Source organism: Mastomys coucha, unplaced genomic scaffold (genome assembly GCF_008632895.1).
Source record: "Mastomys coucha isolate ucsf_1 unplaced genomic scaffold, UCSF_Mcou_1 pScaffold23, whole genome shotgun sequence".
Lineage (NCBI taxonomy): Eukaryota > Metazoa > Chordata > Mammalia > Rodentia > Muridae > Mastomys > Mastomys coucha.
In genome coordinates, this window is record NW_022196906.1 from 64,814,494 (window position 1) to 64,828,100 (window position 13,607).

Here is a 13,607-nt window from a genome sequence, read left to right on the forward strand (position 1 = left end):
TCAGGTATAAAGGACGGGTGGGACGGGTGGAGGAAGTATTTTCGACTCTCCTCACTATCCAGAAAGAAAAGAAAGAAATAAAGAGAGAAAGAAAGAAAGAAAGAAAGAAAGAAAAGGATAAAGGGATAAAGAAAAGGAAAAGGATTTCCTTTGGGCTGCGACTTTGTGATCTTTTACGCAGATAAAGTATTTCTTTAAAAAAAAGAATCTAGGAAAATATGCGACTTGTTAGTGGGAGCTAAATCGAGCTAAGTTTCTCCGTAAAGAGAAGAGACACGAGAGCGGTTTCCTAGTCTCCACAAGTGTTTTCATCCCTTTGGTTTGGGGGTGGCTCCCTGGGGACGGCTGGGACAGCGGCGTGCTCTGCAGGATAGCGAGGCCGCGGGACTACAGGATCCAGAGGCCTTTGGAAACTCTTGTAGTTCCACGCTTGTTGGCTACCTCGGCTTCCCTGAGGAGTGACGCTGCGAAAACAAATTCTGATTGGTCAGGCCTGTGCTGAATTCTCCATTTATGGACAGATTGCCCGGCCCGAGCCCAGCCTGAGCCAGAGAAGAGTTCGGATTAAGTGTTAAGAGAAAGAGGGTCCAGGCAAAGCAGCTGGACAAGCAGTCCAGCAGAGTGCATCAGGGTGCATCTCTAGTCAGTTAGGGATCGCCGGGTCCGAGTGTGCACCGGGTCTGCTAAGTTTTGCCTTCACCTAGCGTCTCGGATCCCGTCTGGATGGAGTTCCCTCTGGATTTCCATTGGCTGCTGTGAGAGTGCTTGGGTGTCGGGAGCTTGTTTTTTGGCGAAGGGAACCAACTTTTGAAGTTCGCCCAGGAGACCGCGTTCCAGCCCCAGTGCCTAGGCAGCGGGACCCGGCGGAGGCGCGACCGCGGCGGGAGTCACCATGGTGAGTTGGCTGCGCCGCGTCTCAGGACGCCTGACCCAGGGATGGGGCAGGAAGCCCCGGAGCGGGCACCTACCTTGGGCAAGCTGCCCAGGTCAGGGGGTGGAGAAGGTGGACGCGGGAATATGCACTTCTGGAGCTCTGATTTCCTGCTGTTTGCTGTAAACGCGGTCTTACCCGGGAAGAGGGACCGAAGGGGGGAACGGTGGGCAAGAAAAACTCTCTGAAGTGACTTTCTGCGCCGGGAAAGTTTTGGTGGCAGTGTTGTTGTGGCTGCCAGCTATCTGAAGCTAGAGAGTGAGCACCTCTGTTTTCACCGGCACAGCCGTGGGACCGGAGACTCTTTTTCTCCTCCAGAGAAGGTGAGGGGCACGCCTGTGTCCCTCGGGTCCTCTCCCCTGGGCAGGCACCGGCGTGAGCTCTCTGGCAGGCTGATCCCGCAGTTGTCCTCCTGGCATCGGGGAGACCCAGGCAGCCTCGCCTGCGCTGGTGATGGGCCGAGCGCTGCACAAAGGCAGGCAGGGACGCCAGGTACCGCGGAGCACCTGGCGGTGGCCGCGGCGGCAGGGACCCTATGACGACAGCGCGCAGCGGCAGCCAAGCGGGCCGGGAGCCCAGGCCCATAGGGTCCCTGTGTGGGGTAAACACCTCCTGCTGAGGGCCCCACCCGGTCCCCAGCTCGAGAGGACCGCCACCCTCTCGGAGAGCGTTCCTGGTTTTGTTCTTTCCCACTTGGTTCTTGGGGGGAGTGAATACCATGGACTGCCTTTCTCTAACTCTTTTGAAACCTTTGCTACTACCCGGAGGAGTCCCCAGCCCAGCCACCCTCCTCTCTCAGTCCCAATAACCTTAGCCAAATCCCCTGGGTTTTGCCGTGGTGTAGCTTTCCTTACCGAAGGACAAAAAACAAAGATTGAGTTTTGGAGAGATTGCCAGTCCACCCGGACCACAAGGGGGAAAAAAAGACTTTAAAAAACTTAAAAAACAAAAACAAAAACAAAAAAAAACCCAACTTTAAAAGTTCTAGAAGGCTTTCAAAGTTTCCACACTTGCTTCTTGGTGGAGGAACTTGTCCTCCTGGCTTTCTTGTTGTTTACTGGCGGTGAGGGTGAAGCTTACTAAAAAAGATGCCTAGCATAGCGCTGGCTTGAGAAATCTGTATCCCAGATCCTCAGCGCCAAGCATCCGCGGCGCAGGCCGGGTAGAGCCCACATTCAGCTCACAAACAGTCCTTGCCCCCGCGCTGTTTATTCAAAAGAATGATTTAAAAACAAACGAAACCTTTAAATGGCCTCCAGGACCCAAGCTTTTACTTTTTACATAGTTCAAAATTATGTCACCTTTGCCCCCAAGAGAGAATACTTCATTTATAAATAAGCTTCCTCCACCAGTTCCGAGGTTGGTTTGAGAAGTCAGTCCGCTCTCATACTGGGCCCTGAGTTGGGTGGAGTTTCTCCAGCCTCTGACCGCTTGAACTTGAGCAGTGTGATAGTCCTGGTGCCTAAGAATTGCTGTAATTACTTTCCATGGTTCAATATTTCTTAAAAAAAAAATCAATGTGTTTATGGTCAAGGACTTAAAGAATTTTACTGTATTTAACTGCTTAAGTCCTACCTTGAGAAAAATTCTTTGTTAAGCTAACTTTTTTGGCTGTGTAGACCCAAAATTAGCCTGTGATGCCTTTTCCAGAGATGTAGGAAAACACGCTCAATTTGGCTCCTTGAAGTTGGGGAAGCTTATTTGGTCCATCAGATGTGGAGGTGTGTCTTAGAGTATCAGGGTAGTCGGGGTGTAGTCACCTCCTCCTGGGTCCCCTGCCAACAGCACAGATGGGCATATTGTAGGCCACTAGGAGGCTATCTGTGCATCAGATATAGTTGCCCGGGCTACAATTTACTGCCCGGAAAAGTTGAAACAGCTGGCCATCCTGAAATAGATGAGCCATGAACAGAAAGAACTCTAGTATCTAGAGTCATTTGGACAAAATTAAAGGAAAATTGTTTCTTCCATGACTTGGAAGTTTGAGTGGGGCTTCTCAGCTGTGTGAAGTCGCCTTAGAACAGGTACCCACATTTTAGACTGCCCTGTGAGAATGTTCAATGTTTCTGTAAGAAGTCTCTTGGGTTGAATGGAACTTCTGTGTTATGCATCTGTCTGGGCCTGCCCAGCTGAATCCCTCAGCTGTTTAAGGACAGGAAGGGATGGGCTATTACCCACGGTGGGTGTGGCCAAGAATTTGCACAGAGCTCGGGCCCTTGGCCTGGCCCGAGGAAGAACACCTGCACTGTGACCTCTCTGTGCTTGTGTGGTGGTTGCTCTTGATTGGCAAGCTGATAGGAGTTAGAATCATCACAGAAGGAAACCTTTGGGCATATCTGGGAGTTTCTAGCTTAGATTTGTAGAGCCTTCAAGACCCACTCTTTACAGGGTGGCGTCATTCCACGGGCTCGAGGTTGAATACAAAGGAAAATGGGAGCTGAGCTCCAGCAGTTGTCTCTCCCTCCTTCCTGCTTGCTGGAACATCGGGACGGCTGCTTCTGGCGTTGGACGCCATGCCTCTTCCCCCTTGATCAAACTGTATCCCCTCCATCGGCCCAGACAAGTCCTTCCATGAATTCCTTTTGTCCGGAACGTTTGTCACAATAGAAAAACTAACTAATTGTGTGTGTGTGACAGAGGTGGGGAGAGAGAGAGAAAGAGTGCAAGAGCGAGAGAGCTTTTCAGGAAGGTCTGGGAGCATATTATTAGACTCTCCTTCTATACCAAAGGCCGTATGACTTACTCAGCTGTGACTCATGATGAAAATTGCCACTTCAGATTTATGAACACAATGCATCGTTCACTTCTCCCTCATATTCATTAACTATGGGATACTAGTTCATCTTGGAAAACCCGGAATATATTACCAGGCCATACTTTTTTTTTTTTTTTCATTAGGAGGCTTGAAGAGGTGGGAAAAAATATCTCTGTACATCATTATAAATGAGAAAATGTTTAAAAGAGTGTAGAAATTCCTTGTTGGCTTCCTTCATAGACTCTGGCTTTGGAGTCTAGGACAAGCTAGTTGGTGACTATGGGCTTTGCTGTATGATGAACTAAAACCTATGTATGTGAGTCTGCTTTCTGTCTTGGCCCCAGAGAGTGTGACTGATAGGGTTTCTGTGAACAAAATATGCAGAGATGATTGAGTAAATCTGACTTGGCCATTGCCTTTGAAAGTGTCTAAGCTATATTCCTTTTTCCTTACTGTGTATTACTCCTGAGTTGCTAGCAGGTATCATACCCACTAACACAGTACTGATTTATTCATTCATTCATTCATTCATTCATTCATTCATTCATTTGTGATGGGGTTTTCTGTGTAGCACTGGCTGTCTTGGAATCTACTTTGTAGATCAGGCTGGCCTTGAACCCAAAGATTTACCTGCCCCTGCCTCCCAAGTTATGAGATCAAAGGCGTGCACCACATCTGGCTACAGCACCAATTTATAGTGTGGGAATCTGGTAGATAGTTGATCAAGGGGAAGATAGGTTCCTTCAGGTGGAGACTGGTATGTATTTAGTAAGACTGGAATGTGTTTGGAATGTTCTCTGGGAAGTCAATCTAGTTCATTTATTGATTATCAGATTCTAGAAGTCCTCTGGCCAAAATAACACAATTCAACTAAACTGGAGAGGAGGGGTAAGCTTGATGGCCGGGGGAAGTTAAGGGCAAGCTAGTTCAGGATACGGCTACCTTGGGGTGCATGTGGTGGGTCAGCCCAGGGCTTCCTCTCTTGAAAGAGAAGCCCATCAGGCACTGGATAGACAGAGATGAGGCATGGGAAGGTAAAAGCCGCCACACCCCCATCTCTGCTGAGGACTCCGTTGGTGGGAACTTCAGTGACTATAGAGACCAAGACACAACCTGGCGTCTGGAGAGTAAACAAGAAATACACGAACCATCCAAAGAGGGGTGGCCATGTTATTAGACTGGCCATATCACCAGGTTATCTTGTAGAAGCGTGTGCAGTCTAAAGCCTGTGCTGGTGCTGCTCATTTTTAAGTATCCTGACGTCAACTGACAGGCCAAGCCTGCTCATCTGTGGTTCATCTGCTCGGAGCCACTACGAGCTCAGTGTGTGTCCATGAACCACAACACTTCCTCCCTCCACTTGCTAGCCACAGGGTCTAAACGGCAGCTGCATACCCAGTAATGATGTCAGTGTTTGTTACTTCATCCTAGGGCCTCGCTTAGGGAAGGCGGTTGCCTGATATTTTGTACCTGAGGAATCTGGCAGCTTGTTAAACAGGGAAAGCTTCTGTACAGCTGCGCTAATTGGAGCTGTCAGAACCTGAGCAAGGATGGCACGTGAGTGGCTTAGGCCATGCCTCCAGCTTCCCTTCTCACCCTTCATCTTCTGCTTCAGCGAAGTGCTCCAGGTCCCAAGGCTGCATGGTAACCCCTCTTTGGCAATGCAACAAATCAGAGATCTATCGCTAGAGTTATCGTTCAGACTAGAGAGCAAGCTCCTGCGAGCATTTTGGTGGCCACAGATTCCACTCTGCTTCTGGTGAAGTCATGTTAGACTACGTGGAATAGTGCTTCTCATCGGCTGGTGAGAGAGGACTCAGGTCCCACTGCTTGGAAAGAACATGTGAAAGTTTCTCATCATCATCTCTGTTCATCTCCAGCATACCCAGGCTTAAATGCATTTTTAAGACAGTCCACCTAGGCTGGCCTCTAACTTACAGTCCTCCTGCCTCTGCCTTCCAACTGCTGGCATTACAGACATGTGCCACATTTGACTATAATATGCAGAAATATTTAGACAACCATAAGATACTCTGAACCTCATAGTGGGATACCTAGGCGCATACAGTCATGCTTTTCCAGGTTTGAATTTGAGTCATTTGCTTTTGATATATATATATTTTATATTTAAGATTTATGTTTATATTTGTATAAAACTTACGTTAAATGTGATATAAAGATTTAATCACATATGCATGTATGTCTGTGAACCATATACATGACCATGTACATGCCTGGGCCCGAGGAGGCAAGCAGAAGTCATCTATCCCTTGGAACTAGAGTTACAGATGGCTATGGTCCATACTGTATGGATGCTGAGAATCAAACCTGGGTCCTCTGCAAGAACAACCAGTGCTCCAACTGCTGAGCCATCTTTCTAGCCTCACTAATTACATATATGTGTGTGTGTGTATATATATATATATATATATATATATATAATATATTTGTATATGTGTGTATATATATAATATATTTGTATATGTGTATATATATATATATATATCTCAAAGATACAGCAATTTGTATTTTTACCATTGTGTAGTTAAATTTTTCTCAATAGTATTTTTTGTTTTGTTTTGTTGTGGTTTTGTGTTTTGTTTGTTTGTTTGTTTGTTTGAGACAGTTTCTCTGAGCAGTCCTGGCTATCCTAGAACTTACTCTGTAGACCAGGCTGGCCTGGATCAGGGATCCACCTGTTTCTACCTCCCAAGTGCTGGGATAAAAGGTATGTGTTGAAAGACTTGGCTTATTTTATTTTCAATTGATTATTTTTGTAGTGCTAAGAATCTGCCCAGGCTTTGTGTAGGCAGGACAAGAGCTGTGGCACTCAACCATGTCCCCAGACCCTGATATTTTTATTTCCCACTTTGCTTGGACTTGACATTTACAGAGCAAATAAGAGGTTAAAGGGTAAATGCCAACGGTATTAAAAACAAACATCTCAGCCCTGCAAGCTCATTCTATAATAATAGCAAGCAAATCATGTTCTGAATTTTGTAGATCAGAGTTTATTTTGGCACAGCTAACAGCTTTTTGGTCATTCTATTAGATTTTTTTTTTTTCATATTTTTTGACAGTTAAATCAAGACAAGCAGAATTCATGATCCTTTCCTAAAATAATGGCACTGACTTTGACAAGCCAGGGACCTTTCTCTGTGTATGGCATGGACATGGTCTTCTGAGTTCCTGCCTTGAGAACAAATACTGTCCTCAGTCAAGGCCTTTCGGCTTTACTTTTTAATCCACCCCCCTACCGTTATTTATTTATTTTTGTGTGTGCACATGTGTCTGTAGAGGTTGGAAGGCAACTTGCAGAAACCACTTGTCTCCTTCTGGGTCCTGGAGCTCAAACCCAGGCTATCAGGTCTGATGTCCTTACCCGCTGAGCATCTTGCCAGCCCTCCAAGTGCTTTTGAATAGTTGTTTATGAGCTACAGAAGAAAATCCATTTTTAATAGCAACTTCCTTTTTGACCTAAAATACTCGTGGCCGTGTGACTGCCATCTTACTCACTGGGAACGGTGCCTGTTTCCTCTCCACTGTCTCTATTCTGCATCTGAGGACAGAGCACCCACCCTACTGTAGGTGCAGAGCAAGTGTGGCAGTCAAGGAGACAGGTGCTCTGGAGGGAATTCATGATGGCTTGGGTGTTTAGCATTCTGGTATGTATTAAGCATTCACTTGTAGTACTTCACAATTATACAATTGTGTTGTAGGATTACCTTCTAGAACACCCAAAGAGAGTTTGAGGTTTCTGTCTTAAACTTTTATAGAGAGAGGGGGCCTGGGAGATGACTCAGTGGATATGATGCCTCTTATGTAGACATCGAGACCTGAGTTCAGATCCCAAGCATCCATCTAAAAGCCGGGTATGGCAGCACTGGGGTGGGGGTAGATCCTAGGAGCTCACTGGCTGGCCAGTCTAGCTGAAGCATGAAGCCTCCAAGTTCAATGAAAGACCATGTCTCAAAAACTAAGGGAGAACAGTGACTCAGGAAGAATCCCACATCCATTTCTGGCCTCTACATGTGCCCACATGCTACATATGCATGTATTACACACACACACACACACATACACACACACACACACACGGAAAAAAACCAAAGGACCCCAAGCCTTCATAGAGAGTAGTGTAGGGCTGAGGATGCAGCTCAGTCAGCAGAATGCTTGCCTGTCATGCATAGAGCCCTGCGATTGACCTCCAGCACCGCATATACCCGGTGTGGTAGTGCACACCTGTAATCCCAGAACTCAGGTGATGGATGGAGGTGGAGATAGAGCTTTGCAAGAGCGTCAGGGGTCCAAGGCTCCTCTTCAGCTTTGTGTAGGGAGTTTGAGGCCAAGCTAGAGTACTTGAAACCCTCTTTCAAAGAGCCAGGAGCAGGGTTGTGGGGAGGAGAGGAGACTGTCATTTAATGACTTCTGAAGGCTCAGAGCTAGGTTTTGGCTGTGCTAGTGGCAGCCTACAAATTTTCTGATCTCAGTCTAAGAAGGGGATGGATTAGAATCTTATTTTCTCAACGGTCTAGACACTACCAAGATAGTTTTGTTTCTGCGCTCTTTCGAGAAAGGCCTGTTTGAAGATGAAAGCTTGTTATTTTTGATTCATTGCCGCTTAGACTGGAAAAGATTCTAAGAAATAAAGTCTGAAACATTCGCCCATAATACCCATTGCTCTGCAACACAGTAATTATTTTATGTCTTTGGGTTTCCTCCCAATCTCTTCCAACACACACTTTTTTATGTCTCATTGTAATTAAGAGGCAAATATATCATCCCTGTGCTCTTTATTTTTTTTTCTTCATTTCTTTTATAAATCCTTCACTTTGATAGACACAGTTATGCTCTTTGCTGGTGGAACACTTCTATGTAGCCCAATGCAGCCCAATGCAGCCAAACCTAGGTCCTAACTATAGAAAAACCTCCCTCACAAGTGTGTACAAGAAAAAGTGCCCCTGGTACTCACTACAACTGCCATGGTAATAGGCTGCTCATCTTTCTGGGATGCCAGAGACGGGGGTCGGGGGACTTCTTTTTGGTGTACGGTTGGAAGAGCCATGTAAATTCCCACATCCCTAAGTTCCAAATGTGTGTTGACGAAGGAAAAGCCTTCATCCTGCCACCATCTAAAGCATGGCACAAGACCTTCTGTTTTTTTTCTGCAAGTTTCAGTTGAGAGATGCCTTCTACATAGTATTAGGGGGCCTGAGATCTATAGGTGATATAAGGCTTGGGAAGAGAATGGAGAGAAGTTGAGTCCCTCCGTTGAAACCTTCCCTGCTCCTACAGGACCATACATTTCTACTACATTCCATGTCCTGTGTTTTGACTTCCCTGGGGATCTGCAGCCTTGGGAGTATAAAGTGAAGTTTCCGAAACATGAAGATTGGGGGATGAGGGTGGGGGAGCATCTGGATGGGGAAAAATTCAGGCAGCACCCTCAAGAAATGAGCAGCAGTATTAAAATTACCATAGCAGACATGGTTGGAAGTCACTGTGTTGCCTGCACCTTTTCTGACTCACCAAATATGTATTAAGTGTCTGTCCTAATGCTGTGCTCTGGGAAGACCCACAGGGCTCATATAACTGTAATATTTTACTTGCTTTATACTTAAAAAACAGAATGCAAACGTGATTAAATAGCATTAATTTTAAGCCGCATGAACATAGGTATTTCTTTGTTATTCTGTGTGTTCTAACATCTTTTTCCAATTAAGGAAAAATGCATATAAACACATACATACAATTCTTTGTATAATTTTAGGAGTTGCAGAAAGCTATAAAACCACACAGAATCATTTGCAGAGTTGAAGCAAATGTTATTTCTGAGAAGGATATTAAGGTGAATGGTCAGTTTTGAACTTCCATTAGGTTATTTTAATTACTTGACATAACTACTTGACATACGGTGATAACAAGAGTAAATCCCCACTGAGTGTGGTATAAAGAGTGACCCAAGGCACGTGTACCATGTTGCTCAGTTCTCTACTTATCATTTCTTAGTCATCTTGCCTCGCTCTAGAGTGTGTGTGTGTGTGTGTGGGGGGGGGTTCTTGATGCAGCACCTGTTCCAGTCACTGTGATTCAAATATTGCTTCTCAGGATTTTGTGAGCTAGCTGGCCAGTCCCCACCTACGCTGGCTCTTCTGATCTCTGTGGTCATCTGGTGGTTTGGCTGGGGATGGGAGATGCAGGATGGCCTTACACACCTGCCTGGCAGTTGGTCCACTTTCAGCCTTCGCAGGAAGGCTGTCCAACTGGTCTGGGCTTGTTTACGTAGTAGTGGTCACACCGCAGTGTCACCAAGAACAGCAGGAAGCATAAATGGCAAGACACAAAAGTCTTAAAAGTTTTCTCTGCATCATATTTACTGTTCTCCTCAAGGGCCAAAGCAAGTCACTTGTCCACGCCAAGAATCGATGGGAGAATGGACTTCCCCCAGGCTGAGATAGAGTCCCTCCCCACCACCATGTGTCCTTCATTGACAGAGTGAAGCAGGGTAGGAGTAAACCTAGAAGCTGCGCTTTTCGAGTGTGTATGTGTGTGTGTGTGTGTGTGTATGTGTGTGTACAGGTACAGCATTGCTCCTGACACATCCTCTGCTGCTCTTTCCAAGGCAGGACGAATATCTGAGACCTCTTGGTCTCATTCCAAAATGGCTTCTTTGCCATTGTGGAAAAGAAAAGTTCAAAGCGATAGTTAACAAGAAAAAAAAAGTTATTTTTTATCTACTGGAGGGTATTCTGTGGAAATAGTCAGCACTTACCTTGAGCCCAAACTTAGAGCACCCTGCGTCAGGCCAAGCCACACAGGCCACCGTCCTTTTGGACTAAAGAATGAAGCTCATGACCTTCCAAGGTGAGGGCAGAACTTGCTGCCTAATGCTGCCTTTCTAGCCAGTGCTGAGCTGTCCACGTGGAGAAAAGCATTCCTCACACAGACAAGAATTCAGTTTTTCCTTGGTTGAGAAATATTTCTCTGGACTATAAGATGATTCTCAAAATAACTCGTGTCACTTCCTCATCCTGTGAACCACGAAGTGTGCCGTCTGCAGTCTCCTTTGTAACACTCGAAGTATATAGGATTATGTTTGCTCTGTTCACAGGACTTAAAAAAAAACAACTGTTACTCTACAAATCTCTCCGTGGCCCCTCCACTCCCTTTCCCCCTCCCTCCCCTTATCTCTTTTAAATTTTTTGAAGCAGAGTTTTTCTTTGTAGCCCAGGCTGGCCTCCAACAAGCAATTCCTGCCTCTCTCTTCTCAGTGCCAGAATTACTAGGATTGTAGGCATGCGCCTCACCACACCCAATTCTTTTATTTAGAACTACACCAGTGGAGGAAAAACTAGCTCAGGATAACTCCCCATCCATCTTTCTCTGCTCCCACCTTCCCCTGGCTTATTTGAGGTCAAATAGGATTTCATCCACAAATACTTATTCTGTTGGGTTTTAAACAAAGCAAGACTTGGCACTTTGCTCCTTGGGCGTGAAGAAGGGGTGTGTCCCTCACCAGCAAAGCTGGTCGCTTCCCTTTAACTTGTAACAGGAGAGCCCTTGTTTTACAGAATTGTGGAGATACCTCTGGTCACTAAGGGGACTTCCCAAAGTATGACCTAGTGTCATTCACAGGGTCGGGTGTGTCTGGCAATAATACCTGGGCATGCATGTACTATAATGATATACAGGACAAGGTGTCTCCCTGACCCTCCAGTACTCAGGAACTCCATTTAAGCCTTAGGCAGTTAAGGCACTTACCGCCACGCCTGACTATTTGAGTTTGATCCCTGGGATCTACCGGGAGAGAGAGAATCAACTTTTGCAAGTGTCCTCTGACCTCCACACACCAACTGTGACACACATGGCACACACACACCTGGCACCCACACATACCACATACAATAAATAAAAGTAATCATTTCAAGATGAGAGTTTTCTCTGGGTAGTCTTGGCTGTCCTGGAAGAAGCTGTTTAGACAGGCTTGCCTTGAGTTCAGAGATCTGCTTGCCTTTGCCTCCTGAGTGCTGGGATTAAAGGTGTGCAACACCACTACAAAAGTAATAATTAAAAAGGAGGAGGAGGAGGAGGAGGAGGAGGAGGAGGAGGAGGAGGAGGAGGAGGAGGATTTCCTCTAAGATCCCAAGAAACATAAACTGGTAACGTAGGTGAATGCGTGGCAGCAGTACCTTCTGTTTTCTCACTGACTGGAAACACTAAGAGTGACAGCCTTCATCCCACATTCAGATTTAATATTCTCCTGTGATCGCTAAGAGAAGTATATCAAATGCAAATTAGGGGCATACAGTTCAGACTTTAATATTGGAAGTCCTATTATTACACTGGTGGAGGACTTCATGGAAACATAAAATTAATGTTTTCTAATTTGAGGACACCTAAGAAGGAGATCAGTGGCCTCTGGTTCCTGGATGAGTCGGGTTTCTGCACTTTTAGGTTTCCTTACTGAGAGGTGGAAGCAGGGGTACGGAAAGGCCAGGCTAGCCTCTTCCTTCCAGTTCTTTCTCTCACCCATCCCCACTTTGTCACACCAGCTACACCCTCCCAGGAGTACCCCTTCCTGCCCCATACAGAGCCTCTTGTCTATTGTCTCAGGTTACTGTCTAGTACTCTAACAGAACCCTGACCAAGAGAAACTTGGGAAAGAAAGGGTTGATTTTACTTGACGGCTAGGTCACGGTCCTTCACAGAGGTAAGTCCCAGCAGAAACTCAAGTCAACAAGGGACGCAGAGGCCAAGGAGGAGCACTATTTATTATCTTGCTCACCCTGGCTTGCTCAGACAGGTTTCTTATATCGCTTAGGGTCACCTGCCTAGGAGTGGCATCACCCGTATGGTCTGGGTCCCCGCACATTAATATTGATCAAGAAAATACCCCCACAGTCTTGCCTACAGACCAATCTGAGGGAGGCATTTTCTCAATGGAAGTTCCTCCTTCACAAATGATCCTGGTTTGGGTCAAGTTGACAAAGTAAAAAAACCTACCCAATACACCAATCCTCCAAGGGTAAGGAGGGGCCTGGGAAGCCTCGGGGGTTATACAGTGTGCACCTGCTCAGAGTGAGAAAACAAAACAAAGGCCATTGCAAGAGGAGCTCTCTCTCCTCCCACCTCTGCAACTTTTAGCATCCCCTGCACAACCCTGCTTAGCACTTCTCTGAGTGAGCCAAGCATTAAGCATTGTCTGTTCTTCTGAGACAATGAGGCACTGTTCTCCTCTGTTGGGGCTGTAAAGACAATCATCAGTGCTCAGCTGCAGTAGTTTTTAAGGGTCATTCGGCAGAGGTGGCCCCGGATGCTGCAGGGGCATGATGGAGTGAGTGGCAGGACCCATCCCTGTGGCTCTGCATCCTCAGGATTCCTGCCTCGCCTCATCGAACCATGTGAGGTTTCACTTCAGGCTCGGACGTTGTCTATGATCACCTTGTCTCTAGCTAGGATCCACTCTTGTACTCCGTCCTCAGCTTGCAGTCTAGTTCTGCTTTGAAGCCGGCCCTGATTCCACTTCTCTGTATCTCACAGTTGCAAGTTATTGCCTTCAGAATTCCATCTCACTCCATCTGCAAAAATCACAGAGTTCCGCACATTTTAGTTTTTCTTCTGATCAATTACTGTGACTTCTCTCTCTGCATCCAGCATCTCCTGACCAGTCCATTCTGCCTGTGTGACATTTCGTGACATGCTATGCTAGTATATGAGCCTATTTTAAAGTTTAATGGGAAGGGACTGGAGAGATGGCTTAGTGGTTAAGAGCACTGGCTGCTCTTCCAGAGAACCCCGATTCAGTTCCCAACACCTACCTGTCAGCTCACAGCTGCCTGTAACTCCAATTCTGGGGTCTGACACCTTCGGACACACACTCAGACAAAACATCAATGCACATTAAAAAAAAATGTAGTGGAA

The 13,607-nt window shown here is 46.2% G+C and overlaps 1 protein-coding gene across 1 annotated transcript in view; it reads left to right on the forward strand.

Moving 5' to 3' along the window:
* The first annotated feature begins 517 nt into the window (after positions 1–517).
* The window catches only part of Myo1e (myosin IE), a 197,290-nt gene continuing 184,200 nt past the window's right edge, over positions 518–13,607 (forward strand). Inside the window, exon 1 of the mRNA XM_031345151.1 lies at positions 518–895. Coding sequence (XP_031201011.1) covers positions 893–895 — 3 coding nt within the window. The 5' untranslated portion in view covers positions 518–892. The remainder of the gene's footprint in view (positions 896–13,607) is intronic.